Source organism: Callorhinus ursinus, unplaced genomic scaffold (genome assembly GCF_003265705.2).
Source record: "Callorhinus ursinus isolate GAN/ISIS: 27379988/994484 unplaced genomic scaffold, GSC_fseal_2.0 scaffold43, whole genome shotgun sequence".
In the NCBI taxonomy this organism is placed as follows: domain Eukaryota; kingdom Metazoa; phylum Chordata; class Mammalia; order Carnivora; family Otariidae; genus Callorhinus; species Callorhinus ursinus.
The window spans coordinates 11657948-11672084 of NW_027397105.1; the positions used below are offsets into that span (position 1 = coordinate 11657948).

General features: G+C 62.2%; 1 protein-coding gene across 1 annotated transcript in view; it reads right to left on the bottom strand.

Annotated features, from left to right (window-relative positions):
* MYO15A (myosin XVA) overlaps positions 1-6632 on the bottom strand; it is a 51053-nt gene extending 44421 nt beyond the window's left edge. Inside the window, exons 1-3 of the mRNA XM_073881802.1 lie at positions 3081-6632; positions 910-992; positions 199-262 (exon numbers count right to left, since the gene is read on the bottom strand). Coding sequence (XP_073737903.1) covers positions 199-262; positions 910-992; positions 3081-6632 — 3699 coding nt within the window. The remainder of the gene's footprint in view (positions 1-198; positions 263-909; positions 993-3080) is intronic.
* Positions 6633-14137: the final 7505 nt, after the last annotated feature.

Here is a 14137-nt window from a genome sequence, read left to right on the forward strand (position 1 = left end):
TAAAAGTCTATGTGTTAGGACTTTGGATTTTAGAACCCTAGGCCCTAGCATGTTATACTCAAATGGTAGAAACCCCAGAATTCAAACCAGAGGCCACAAATGGGGGCTCAGCGGAGAAATCTGTGCTTCCCACTGTGGCCCCACGAGGCAGCTACCTTTCTGATCTGACCCCAGGGAAGAGTCAGCCCCGGGACTTACATAGATGAGGTTCCGTTCAAATCTGGTCTTGAGGTTGGACAGCACGGTGGTCTCCTGGAGGTCTCTGGGAGGGCATAAAGAGGGGACATCTGAGCCCACCTTCCCCCTCAGTGCAGGGCCTTGGTCAGAAAGGCCTCAGTTCGAGTCCCGTCTCTGACACCAACCAATTGTGAGGCCTCGGGCAAGGTCCTTAACCGCTCTGTGCCTCGGTTTCTCCATGTCTCTACGAATCACTGTCTCTACCTCCCTGGGCGGGGAGATGCTCTCGGGAAGCAGATGTGAGGTGTGAGTCACTGCGACTGGATAATGATATTGACCAGCAGAGCCCTCACATTTTGGGCACCTCCAAAATGCCGGCACCTGCACAGTAACAGCCACCCACCCCCATCTCGCAGATGAGAAATTGAGGCACAGAGAGGCAAAGTGATTTGCCCAAGGTCTCCCAGCCAGGAAGTGGTGAGGCTGGGATTTGAACTCAGGCCTGTGTGACTCACAGCTCAGACACACACACACACACACACACACACACACACTCACACACACACTGGCTTTGTGACACTACATGCCCCCCACTTCATAGATGAGAACATGGAGGCTCTGGAAACATTCCAGCAGGTGAGAGGCATCCCTAGCAGGAGGAGGCGCTCGGCCAGGAGTGGGCAACCCCGTGGTGATCCCTTGCCGACCCCCCCCGCACCCCACTCCACTCACTCCAGCTGCGTCATGTCCTCCACACCATCCTCCTGGGACTGCTCGTGGAACCGTGTGGTGGGCAGGTTGCGGATGGAGTGCATCTGTCAGAGAAAGTCTGTGGTCGGCCTGGTTGGAGGGTGCCCATGCCTGACCACCCGGCCCGGACACGCCTGGGACTTGCTCCTGTTGCGGAGGAGAGAACCCCAAGGCCAAGGCCAGGCCGGGTCCTGGGGCCTCCCTGCTGTGGAATACTGTAGCCTGTGGAGGCTGCGTGCAAGCTTTACTCATGGGGACACATGCCTGTCCTCTGCCCATGTGTTCCGTGTGGCAGGTGCTCCCGTGTGCTCCCAAGTATCCTTGACCTGGGGGCGAACACACACACACACACACACACACACACACTGTTCCCTGCCTGGAAGTCCTCCTAACCTCATGCTCTCCCAGTGCTGACACCCTTTCCCCGGGTGGACCCCACATCTTTGCTTATGTGACAATCTAATGAATACCCATGTCCCGGTGGAGGGGGCCTCAGGGAGGGTGGACACTGAGACTGTCCCACTCAGCATCCTACCCCTGCATCCATCCCAGGGCAAACATGTAGACCCCCTACACTCAGACCCATACGCAAGGGCATTTGCAGCTCATGCAACTCTCACACACACCCGTGGTCTTGCAAAATGCCTATGGACACGCATGCAGGCCTGGGCTGCCTGACTAGAGGCACACACACATGTAGGCACACGCTTTCAACGTCCAGCTGACCCATTCGCAAGTGCGTGGAGGGCCGGGGCTGTCTCGACCACAGCTGCGGGGGAGGGGGTGTCTCAACGCCCACCTGTGGGCTGCGGGATCTCCACCGGGCCCATCTACGTGCACACTCGCGCCACCGAGGATGCTACATTTGCTCAGACCCTGGCGCACACACAGTACACATCCACGCTTTCTTTCTTTGGCCACAGTACACCTAAGAACGTGTCCCAGGCATAAAAGCCTGTTTGTGTGCATCCCGCCTTTGCAGCCTCTTGGATCCAGCCCGCACCCTTCTCTGAGCAGGCCGGGAAAGGGGACACCGGGAGGGAGCCCTGCACACTGCATGCCTGTCACCAGGCCGCTAAGTAGGGCACAGCGAGTATCACCCTGGAGGCCCTGGCCTCCCGCCCACCCGTCTGGCCATGTGCGCCAGTGGCCACAAACCCTGAATAATTCAGCCACTCACGTATTCCAGGGTGAGGAGGGCCCAGGCATCCTTGCCCCTCACCCCTGGGCGCCCCGCGCCCCGCTCCCACAATGCTGCGGCCCACACGGCACGGGGCACCCGGCGCCGGGGCCAGGGTCCCCCCAGCAGCCAGGCCGCCCCGGTCGCCATTGCCCGGCCGGCTAGCCGACCGCTCCCCGGGGCACCGTGTGCAGAGACTGAGAAACACCCGCCACCCCTGCGTGCCCCGCCCACCCCAGGCGTCCCGGGGGAGTCTCCGGTGACCACCCCCCTCCACTGAGGGCCACCCAGCATCGGGCTCGCGTTCCGCCATAAGCATGGTAGCCAGGTACAAGCTTGGCACCCTTCAGACAAGCCGCCTGCCCTGCACCCCACAGGGGGGCCCAGACAGACTCCTGGGCCGGCCCCTGATCCGCCGTGTGACCTTCTGGGTCTCAGTTTCCTCCCCATTCCATGAGGACACTGGAAGTTGGGTTCCGGAGCCCCTCGCCCTCGGACAGTTCAGAATCCTGCAGCCCAGGGAACTGCCCTTAAGCGGGAAGTCAAAAGAGGAAGACTCCAGCCTGGGGGAGGGTCAGCAGGTGGCAAGAGAAACAGTAGGGACGTGGATGTGAGGATAGGACAGGGTGGACAGGCGTGTCCTGAAGTTCTGCACTTGGACAAAATCTCTGAGGGGCTGCTGGGGACAGACACGCCATCCAGACTGGCTCAGAGCACAGGCTGGGCCAAGATCCCTTCCCTAAACCGACCGGGAGGAGTTTCTGGAGTCTCTGCAACCATGCCCACCTGTGCTGGGCATCCTGTTGTTCAATCTTCCAGAGGCTCTGGGAGCCCAAAGGCTGTTCTCCTCAGGTTACAGATGGGAAGACTGAGGCCCAAGCAGGCAGCAGCTCCCCAGGATCGTGAGGCTGTCTCCTGCCCTGTTTCCCAGGACCGAACCCCCAAACCCTCCCTCTGAGCTATGCCCTCATACCTTGTTCCACCAGCTTTTGGGGCCAATTTCGTCCCAGGGGCCCCCATGGGGCAGGCGATTGGCTCCAGGGCCCAGGTGACAGGACTGGGGGCTGGTGAGCACTCGTGGCCAGGGTCTATGGGCCTCTGCCAGCAGCCAGAAACAGGACCCTCGCAAACTCCAGGCTCTTGGCTTGCGGCAGGGCTCTGGGTCCTGGGTCACCTGGACAGGGGGCTGCAGGGCGGCAGGACGAACTCGCTGGAAAGCACTGAGCTTTTGCACCTGTGGCATGACCACTGCAAATCGCCCAGGGCCTGCCTGGCGCCGCTCACCCGCCTTGGGCAGGGGCCCTGAGGCCCCAGTGGGTGCCAAGGGGGCTGGGGCACTGGGCAGTGTCCCCCAGCGGCGCCATGGTGGCCACGTGGCTCTCATCTTATCACACGTGGCCAGTGGGTAGGAGAGGCTGAGCCTTAGCGCCTTCCGCTCTGGCGGGGAATCCTTGGGGGGTGTCGAGGTCCAGGGCTCAGGCTCTGCTGGTGGCTGAAGCTCCCCCAGAGTGGCCTCTTCTTCCGGCTTCTCAGGGATCGGGCTGGCTGATTTTACCAATTGTCCAGGCCCTGGGTCGTGGTGTCTACCCAGGAAGACATTGGTCAGGTCTGAGGCTGCGTCCTCAGGCCGGGAAGTAGGGCACGGCACAGGGCCCACGTGCTGGAGGAAGGGGTTTTCGGGCACAGGGGGTGTTCTGGAAAAGCCACAGCGGCTGCCTGCACCTCCTGGCCAGGGTGAGGGTGGGCGCCGGGGGCGCGGCATGTCCACGTCCCAGCTGGGGGCCAGTGGGGGCACCGTCCAGGGTGTGTCTGAGTCGTCAGACTCGCGCCGGCTCTCCGGGGTCTCAGGGGCAGCGGCCGCCACCCGCCGGGAGCCAGCGCGGAGAGGCGGGGGAAAGGGCTGGCGCACCCGCGGCTTCACGGCCCTGGTGGGCGGCTCACTGAGGCGGCGCCACGTGTGCGGGAGGCGCGAAGGCAGGTTGAAGGAGCGCCACCGCGAGCCCAACAGAGGGGGCGGCGAGGGCGGCCGCGGGGAGCCCAGCACGGGCGAGAGGGGTGCGCCCAGGCGCCCAGAGAGGCGGCGCGGGGTCGGGGGCTCCCGCAGCGAGCGGGGCCGGCGGGGCGGGGGCGAGAAGGGAGGCTGGAAAGGCGGAGCGCGGAGGGATGGCTGAGGGTTCGGGCCGCCCGCGGGCGAGCGGTAGCCCAGGAGCGGCGGGCTCCCCAGCGAGGGCTGGCGCGAGGGCAGCGGGGTCCAGGGAAGGCCGAAGGCCGCCGGGCGCCGGCGGGAGCCTCTAAAGGAGGGCCGGGGGCCCGGGACGGCCAGCAGGTCGGGGGGCACCTCGGGGCTCGCGGGAGGGGGCTCCACGAAGGCCCACCAGGGCGCGGGGGGCGTGAGGGGCACGTGAGCCGGGGCGGCCCAGGGCGGCGGGTGCCGGCGGAGGGAGCCGTCGGGCGACGCGGACCAGGGCGGCCCGGAGAGGGCCGGGGCGAAGGGCGGGGCGGGCGGGGGCCCGGGGCCGGGCGGCCGCCGGCTCGCGGGCGGGGAGAGGAGCGCGCTCCAGTGAGAGGACGGCCGCGGCGGGGGCGCGGGCGGCCGGTGCGAGTTGTTGTTGCGAGCCCGCGCCTCGGCCCTCCTCAGCACGATGGGCGTGCTGGGCCGCTCGGAGTCCATGCCCGCCAGCTTGTAGCCGAAGCGCTTGTAGGCCGCCTCCCGGACCGCCGGGCCTCGCAGCCGCGCCTTCTGGCTGCTCCTGAGCCGCGGGATGGGCTGCTTTTCCGACAGCGTCTTTTTGAGGAACCTCGCCAGCGAGGTGGCCGGGCGAGGCGGGGGGCGGCCCAAGTCGGCGTCGAAGCCCAGGCGCCGGCGGGTGCCGAAGGCCAACAGGGCGCGCTGGAGGTGGCGCTGGCGCGGCCTGAGGAAGCCCCAGAAGGGCTGGGCATAGGGCCCCGGGGGCCGCGGGGGCGTCTCCTCCTCTTCCTCGTCTTCGTCCGCATCCCGCAAGGGCAGAGGGATGTCCAGGGACGGGGGCAGGGACACGTCCAGCTTCTCCTTCCCGAACAGCTTCACCTGGGGCCGCGGGAAGAGGCGGAACCTGCGGATGAGGGACAGCTTGGACCTGGCGGGCCTGTCCATGCCTTGCTGCTCGAAGAAGGCCGCACTGGGCAGGCGGAAGGAGGTGCTCTGCCGCTCGCCGCCCGCCTCCTCCGGCTCCTCCAGCTCCGCGATGTCATCCATGGGGTGGGCGTACGGGTTGTGGGGCGACAGGATGGGCGGCGGTGCGCACGGGTACGCGAAGGCCGGCTCCTCTGGGTAAAGATAGGGGGCTTCGGGAGGGTAGATGGCCTGGTCCCCGCCACCATAGATGTCTTCGGCGTAGGGGGCGCCATAGGGCACCCCGTAGGGATCAAAATAGGGTACGTCGTACGGGAGGTCGTACGGGTGGTTGTAGGGCGGGTATGGCGCCTCATAAGGTGCGTAAGGGTCCAGGTCGTAGCCGTGTGGGTACGGCTCGCCTTGGTACGCATCATAGTAGCTGTAGGGGGACGCGTACCCTGCTGGGGGCGCGTACGGGGGCTCGTAATCGTCGTAGCCGTAGGGGTACGTGGGGTAGTAGGGGCCGCCGTAATAGTCCGGGTGGTAGTAGTCGTAGGGGTCCTCGGGCGGGTACCCGTGGGGGTGGTCTCCGTAGGGTGGCCAGGCGGGGCCGTAGGGGCCGTAGGGGCCGTAGGGGCCGTAGCCCAGGTAGGGCTCCTCCTCCTCCTCGTACTGGTAGAGCGACTGCCGGTCGTAGTAGTCGTCACCCTCGCGGTGGTAGTCGTAATATTCGCCCAGGTCCTGGAAGCCCTCGAGCCCGTACAGCGACTTGCGGGAGCCCGAGGGCCGGAACGGGGCCTCGTCCTCGAAGGGCAGGAAGCCCACGGGCTCGCCGGACGCGTAGATGCTGCGGCTGCGGGGGAACCTCCGGAGGCGGCCTCCGTGCCGCAGGATGTCGGCGCCCGACGGGAAGGGCAGCTTGCGGGAGCCCACGCGGGAGCCCGAGCGGTTGAGCCAGGAGTCCAGCGTGGCCTGCTCGCTGCCAGACTCCTCGGCCTTCTTGATGAGGAACTTCTTGGTGAGCCAGTTGATGGCCGTGGACGCCTTGCTGAGTGACCGGGCTCGCGGCCGCAGGCGGCCGTAGCCGCGCCGACCCGGGAAGCGGATGACCATGAAGGATGGCTTCTTGCCCTTCATCGCCCGCTTCTTCTTGCCCATGCGCATTTGCGTCATGAGCTTGGACGTCGACTTGAGCACGGTGCGCGCCTTCTTCTTGCGTTTGGTCTTCTGCGGGCCGGTGTGCAGGCCCCAGAAGAAGGCCGACGCGCTCCGGAACTGGCCCTTCTTGGAGATCTTGGGCGTGCGGTCGCGGAAGCCCATGAACAGCCGCGACGTCCCCTTCAGGCTCCGTTTGGGTTTCTCCGGCTCCGGAGCCTTCTTCCCCTTTTTCCCTTTCTTCGCTTTCTTCTCATCCTCTTCCTCCTTTGCCATGGTGGCTGCCTGCTCCCCACCGGGGTTCGGCCCGTGTCACGAGCTCTGGGACTTGGGAGACAGAGGGACACGCTGCGTCTCCTGCCCGCTGCTGGACGCACGGCCTCCTGGGGCTGGGAGCAGCCGGGACTGGCCTGGGTGGCCTGGGGAGGGACAGCCAAGCTGCTGCGGGCTGCGGCCGGGTTCTGGGAGGGCGGATCCATAATTCATCTCCTCCTGAGCCGCCTTGGGTTTCACCCCAACAGTGGTGGAAAGTGTGTAGGTGTTGTTTACCAGGGAGCAGGGGAGGCCATCTTGGCCTCAGAATCGCCAGGAGGACAACCGAGCCGTCGGGTCAAGCCCTCCCTGTGCCGCAGCCGCCTCAGCCCACCGAGGTGAATGCTTGGGTCACTGCCACTTCACAGAGGGACACTCTGAGTCCCAGAACTGGGAAGCCACCTGCGGGAATACACCTAGCACATGCATCCGGGGCCAGAGGGGAGCCACCTCTCCTGAGCCAGGGTGGGAGGTTCAAAGCCCACTGAGTTGCCTTGGAGGGGAACTTTGGATCCAGCAGGTCCTGGGCAAGGGAGGAGGGCAGTGGGCAGAGCAGGTGTCCAGGGCTGTGGTCAGTGTAACCAGAGCTGGCCAGCTCTCGGGAACATGAATAATGCACTGGGGAGAACCGGGCTGCCAGCTCAGAAGGCAGGACAAAGTGGGGGTGTCTTAGTGGAACTCCAGCAGGGCCTTGCGAAGCCCCAGGCCGGGGGGCTGGGGTAGCAAAAACAGAGGGTGGGTCAGTCCTGGCTCTGACTCCTAGCTCTGCCGGCGACTGGCTTTGTGGCCTCAGGAAATCCCTTTATCCCCTCTGGGCCTCAGTTTCCTCATCTGTAGGATGGGAGTGATAAGCCATGCCCTGTCTCCTTCATGAGGAAGCAAGACTTGATGGAGCTGCTGGGTGTCATAAGTGGCTGGAGATGCCACATACATGGCTCGTATCTGGGATGCCTCCCCAGCCCTGGCCTCTCTTCCCGGTTTCTGCCTTTGCTGAGAAGGCAGTGTTCTTGTGGCCCCTGCCTTCTCTGGGTGCAGCTGATTGCTCCAGTGTGGACATTTGACCCCAAGGCCAGGTACCCACTGTCTGGCCAGTGACCAGTCCACTTTTGAGAATCTGCGTCATAAGTGGTAGGGGCTGTTACTCGTTAGACAGTGGGTGTGTGGGGGGGTGGGGTGGGGAGGGAGTTGGGGTTGTAAACTCAGGGGCAGCAGCTCTGGGACCTGAGGCCTCAGGTTCTCTCCCCGCCCAAAGATCAAGGATCTGGGCATACAGGGCTCAGAATGACTGAACACAGATCTTTAATTAATGTTAGGTGAAGGCAGGGGCTTAACTAAGCTGACTCCAGAGCCTGGGCCTTCCAGGATTTTTGAGGGCTGAAGGCCCTGCTTCAACCCCTGGGCAAGCCAGAGACCCAGTCAGGCCTCCATCCATCAGGCACCGAGGCCTCCACGGTGCTTATCTCTGATGGGTCAATAGCGATGGCCCAGGCCGTGTCCCTGTCTGGGGCTCCCCCCGGACTCCTCAGCCAGCCTGGCCTCTGTCCTCGGGGTGCTGTAGCCAGCATGCATTTGCTGTTTGTTCATTCATGGGCCAGGCACTGTCGAAGCACTGGGGATACAGCAAAGAAGGAGACAGAAAAAACCTGCTCTTGTGGAGTTGACATACAGGGCTGGGGGGATTGTCAACAAACAGGGAAAATAAGGAAGAGCTGTAATTGGTCAGATGGTGATGAGCGCTGCAGATTAAAAAAAAAAAAGCAGGGAGGGGGTGTATGTGCAACACTGTGTAGGGACTGGGGAAGGTGACACTGGGAAGTGACACAGGGACCAAGAGCTGCAGGAGGTGAGGGAGGGACCCCTGGGCGGAGCAGGAGGGCCCTGATGTGGTGCAGAAGCAGTGAGACTGGGGTGACCAGAATGCAGTGAGAGGCAAAGGTGGGAGGTGAGGTCAGAGGTCAGGGTGAGGAGTCGGCCTTGACAGCAAGTGAGGGTGGCGCGGTGGGAGTGTTGTGGCAGAGAAGGGGTGGAACTTGGCCTCAGTCTTCCCAGGACCCCTCTGGCTGCTTCAGGAGGACAGAGGGCAGGGGGTGAGGGCAGAAGAAGGAGACTGGCCTGGAAGCCACTGTGTGTGGTCCAGGTGAGCGACACCGGGGGCCTGGCCTGGGCCGGAAGCAGCAGAGCTGGGGGGCAATGGTGGGACACTGGTACATTTCGCAGGCGGAGCCAATAGGATTTACAGGGATGTCATGAGTACCTCCGAGGGTTCCTTCCTACACAAGGGGGAGGATGGAGATGCCACTGGCTGAGTGAGGAAGACTAGGCAGAGCAGGTGGAGGACGAATGGCCAGACATCAGCTTTGCACGTGCTGGTCTCAGGTGTCCCATCGGGCATCGCCAGGGAGTCAGTGGGGGCGGGGAGCAGAGGGCGTGCACTGCAGAGATCGGGACTGATGACATCAGTTAGGGCGTCAGGGGCATCTAGGTGGTGTTGAAGGACAGTTCCAGAGGATGACACCAGGGAATGAGTGCAGTTGGAGAAGGAATGAACCCCCCGGGGCTGCACTGTTGGGGACAAGGAGGTGACGAGTGGCTGGGGAGGAGGGCAGGGCAGCTGTGGCAAATGGGCACACGGGGCGGGTTGATTAAGGACGGAGAGCTGGGCGCTGGATGCAGCTACCATGAGGGTGGTCCCAGCGGAGCGGTGGGGGTGAGGGTGGTCCCAGCCTGACGGGAGAAGGTTCAAGGAAGCCAAGAACGCGGTGGTCACGGGGTATGCATGCCCATGAACGTCTCAGACCCCACCGCATCAAACACACTTCAGAAGGTGAACCATGTGGCGGGGGAATTATATCTCAAAGCTGTTAGAGAAAAGGGTGAGCGGGAGGGAGGAGCCCACTGCCGGGACGCCATCCTGCAGAGCCCTTGTGCACACGAGAATGGCATACACGCTCAGCTGCCCCTTGCTACCTACACCGTGGTGCGGTCCACGATGGATTACTACACAGCCGTAAAAAAGAGCATAGGCCATCTCTGTGTGTGTGGCTAGGAGATGATCCGCGGAACCTGCTGATGACGGGAGCATGGTGCAGAACGGTATTGACTACAGTACAGCCCCGGGCCTCCTTTCTTGTAACAGGTGTGGGGGAAGGAATATAAATTGCTCTTTGCTTTTATTCACACGTAGAAATACTGAGAAAGGTATTCGAGAAATTGATGAAAATGGTTATCTGGCTATAAACCTTTCTGTATCATTTGGATTTCTGAACCATGTGAGTGCATTAATGGAAAAAAGAGATTGGAAACAGTGAGTGGGAACACCCCATTAGAGGGGCTCTTGGAAGAATGTCGGCCTGAGACCACAAGATCCAACCCTATCCCCCAGCTCCATGTGACATTTGAGGAAACTGAGGCCAGGGAGAGCAGGCAGGGTAGGTTCGGGCTCAAGGACATGTCCCAGAGCCACATCCTCTGTCTGCTCTAAATGGAGGGTCCTTGGTTCAGATGAAGAGACTGATGTTCAGAGAGGTGAACCGTGCTGCTGCAGGAGGGCCCACGGCGCTCTGGGGAGCCCAGCAGATGTGGAGCGGGGTGGCTCAGAGCCCTGGGTCAGGTCCCATTCCTGTCCTGGATCCGACCACAGCAAGTCATGCAGCCTCTGCACCTAGGTCTCCTCGTCCGTAAATGTGGGTACTGATAGCACCTTCCCCGTGCAGGGCTGAGGCAAGCACTGAATTCGAGAGCCTAGCCTAGAGTTAACTGCCATCATTATGGCATCCTGTCTGCTCTGGGGAGGTGGTCTGGGTGACTGTGGGCAGCCCGGCCTGCTCCCATGGTCCTTTCTGGTCTCCGGGGCCCAGGCTTGCCCCTCGGCTATGGGGAGAGTGGCCCCAGTCAGCCAGGGCTGCCCCTTCTCCGGTGGCTGTGGGTCCCATCTCCCTCTCAGTGTCCCCGGCCTCGGCAGCACGCACGGAGGGGCTATCAGAGATCAAGTTTCTCACCCATGCATTCATTCCTCAATGTTGGTTGTGTATCTCGGGGCCAGCCACTGTGTTGGGTGCTAGGGGCCCCCACAGTTGAGTGGAACCAGCCACAGTCTCTTGTGTTCGTGGAACTCCCCGGGTCACAGGGACACAGACTTGAAGCAAAGAGCCACCCTAAGGGGGACACTGCTAGCCATGAGCAGGGCTCTGGAGGCCAGGCCCACCACAAGCCAGGTGGGCGAACAGTGCATTGGAAGACCAGAAAGGTGCCCCTGAGTAGGTGACCCTGAGCCAAGATCTGAAGGATGAGAGGGAGCGACTCAAATGAAAGAGGGAATAGTGTTCCAGGCAGGTGGAACAGCATGTGCAAAGGCCAAGTGGTGAGAGGGGCAAAGGGATGCAGAGCATGTGGAGTGAGAAGCAGCCAGGATGGCAGGAGGGGCCTGCCCCATGAGACCTGGAGGCTGGGGTGGGATTTTGGTCTCTATCCCTAAAGTAGTGGGGAGCCTCGGAAGGGTTTTAGGCTGTCAGGAGTGCCAAGACCACATATGCATTTTGAAAATAACAAAACCAACACTGGCAGGTTTTACTGTGGGCCAGGCTTGGTCCAGAATGCTTTGCTCTAGTATCTCACTAGATTCGCACGATAGGTAAGGTGGGCACTGCTCTTCCCATCGGGCCGGGGCAGGAGCTGTTTAGGCAGCATGTTGGGGACAGCTGGTGGGTGAGACTGATAACGGGGGCGGGGTACTTGGAGGAGCTAAGCCACGAAAAGCAGGTGGCCACAGGGAATGACATGTCCAGGGGCTCATAATTTTTTCCGTGGACGAGGCGCACAGACAAAAGGCCGGATGAGGGTTGCCGTGAGCCTCTGAGTCAAGCAGAGAGGCCTCAGGAGAAACCAACCCTGCCATTTTGCTCGCAGACTTCCAGCCTCCAGAAAGGCGAGGGAATCAATTTCTATTGTCTAGGACCTCCAGTCCGCGATACTTCGTTATGGCGGCACGAGCGGCAAACTAATACAGATTAGTTGGCAAATCAGTGGGACGGACCCAGGAGAGAGAGCGAGACATTGAGAGAAACAGAGGGAGGCTGAGTCATCCACACAGTGTGAAGGTGTGAAGGTCAGAGGAGGTGGCCTGGACTCGGCCTCTCCATCATGGAGGTGTGGATGAGCCCGGAGCGTTTGGAGATGAGGAGTTTCCCAGCTGGGGTTCAAGGGGAGCAGAGGTGGTTAGAAGAGCTGCCGAGGGAGCACCTGAGGCAGGCCTTGCTGTGGGGAGACCCTCCCCAACAGATGGTACAAGCCCCCCAGCCCCGCTCCTGGGGCCAGGCCAGAGGGGATCTTGAGGGCAGATGAGCTTTAGTGGGAGGGATTCTTGCCAAAGGAGGTTTCTGAAATGAGGAGGCATGGAATCTAAGCTGAAGAGGAGGGCCATGGAGAGAAACAACACAGATGTGAATGAATATTCATGCCCTGGGTTCCTTTGCCCCCGAGTCAAGCTGCAGGCTGGGCCCGCTGGGAATGCAGCCCTGTGGTCTGTGGATGGGCCTGAGTGAGGGCGTGGGTATCACTGACCTTCACGATCTTCTGAGCAGGAAGGGGCTTCGGATCAGCCTGGCTGGAAGGCTCAGGGAGGGTGAGCGGTGGCAACGGGGTGGCCGTCTGGGGTGGGGCCCAACGCTTAGCACTCACCCTGGTGGTGGGGGGGAGGGGCAGGGACCTCAGGGGCTCTTAGAGGGGCTTCTCCAGCCCTAAGGACACTCCTCTGCAAGCCGTCAGTTCACACTGACCTGGGTGTGCACAGCATGTGGTTCCTTCGGCTCTCACTCAGGCCCAGACAGCATAACCGTGCCAGCCACCCAACGAGAAAACCAAACGTTCAACACAGAGAAGCAGATTGCCCGGATCTATGGACACACAGACCTGGCCCAGGAAACAGCCCGTCCGTGGTAGGGAACACGGTGGCCCAGTGGCTGGAGACTCTTGGCAGAGCCTGCCCCAAGCCCATACTGCCTGAGGACCTCTGGCCTCATCTCCCACCCTTTCCCAGCCAGCCTGGTGCACAGAATAGGCCTGGATCTGATGCTCTGTGAACACGGGGACCTTCCCTACCTGCAAGGCAAGAAGTGGCAGTGACCATCACCCAGACGGAAACCCTTACGTGGGACCTCACGGCTGGGCCTGGTGGCCGCGGGGAGAAGGGCTGAGGTAAGCCACAGAGCACTTGCCTGTCTTGGCATCCGACCTTCACTGAGAGGGGAACTGTGTGGGCATCATGCCCATTTTATGGATGAAGAAACCGAGGCCCAGGGAGTGCCTCACTGTGAGTTAGGGGCAAGGCCCACTGCCCTCTCCCTTCTTCCCCTCCCTGCAACCTGGGGAGAGGTACTTGTGGCAGACCCCAAGGGCCCAGGGCTGGGCTCTCCTTACCTGGGTCCCGTGGCCTGCTCCCTGCCTGCATGCCGTCTAATGGGGGTCCTGTGGCTGGCCCCAGGAGCATGGCCAGCCCAGCAGAGCCGCTCAGTGTTGCGGGGAAGGGAGGCCCAGCCCACCACGCCGACCGCCTGGGGCCCCATGTATATTTAATGATGTCTATTATTCCTGTTTTGTCTCAGGAAAGGAGCCTGAGCAGCTGACAGAGGAGCCAGGAACAGCCTGGAAAGGGGGGCAGGGGGCCTGCTCCACAGCCCAGCTGGACCGGAAGACCCCCGGGGAAGCCCTCGCCGCCTCCTGCCAGCCCAGTGCCTGGGAGCCCCATAAAACCTGTTACGATTCACTCTCAAAAGGCCCACCTCCTCCAGGAAGCCTCCCCTGTGGCTCAGAAGCCCCAGCTGGGGTTCAAATCCCAGCTCTGCACTTACAAGCTGTAGAAGCCCAGGGCAAGTTGCTGTCCCTGGAGAACAGGCTGCTGGGATGGCCCTGCACCGACCCTGGCATGCAGGGGCTCAGTGACCACCTGCTGCCACTCCTTGGCACCACACCAAGGCCCGTCCAGCCCTGCCTGCTGAGGTAACAGATGATAGATCCGGCTACTCTGCTCTCACAGGGGAGCCTCCCTGCCACCCCGAAAGCCGCAAGGGCCTTCTGAGAATTCTGCCCACCTTGGCAGCCAGGCCTGGCCTCAGGAGGTGCCACATCTGGGGCCCACGGTCCCTGGCCAACCTTCCAGGGCAGAGACCACCCTGGAGGTCCCCCATATCTCCTTTGTACCCCAGACTTGGGCCTGCTCTCCCACAGCCCAGGCTCCAGCCATCCTCGGATCACCAGGCTCGTGGCTGGCCCTGACCCAGCCTGGCAACAGAGTTCAGCAAACTGACAGAACTGTCCTCAGTCTGAACAGGGATTGTTTCCACTCTTTATTGTAGAAAGGAGAGCCCAGACCAGGGGCTTGGGGAAAAAGTACAGAAACCCAACACCAAAGCCACCACTCCAGGCGTCTGTGCAGGCCCGGGGTCCCGGGGTCGGTGCTGGGCAGGGGTGGCCCT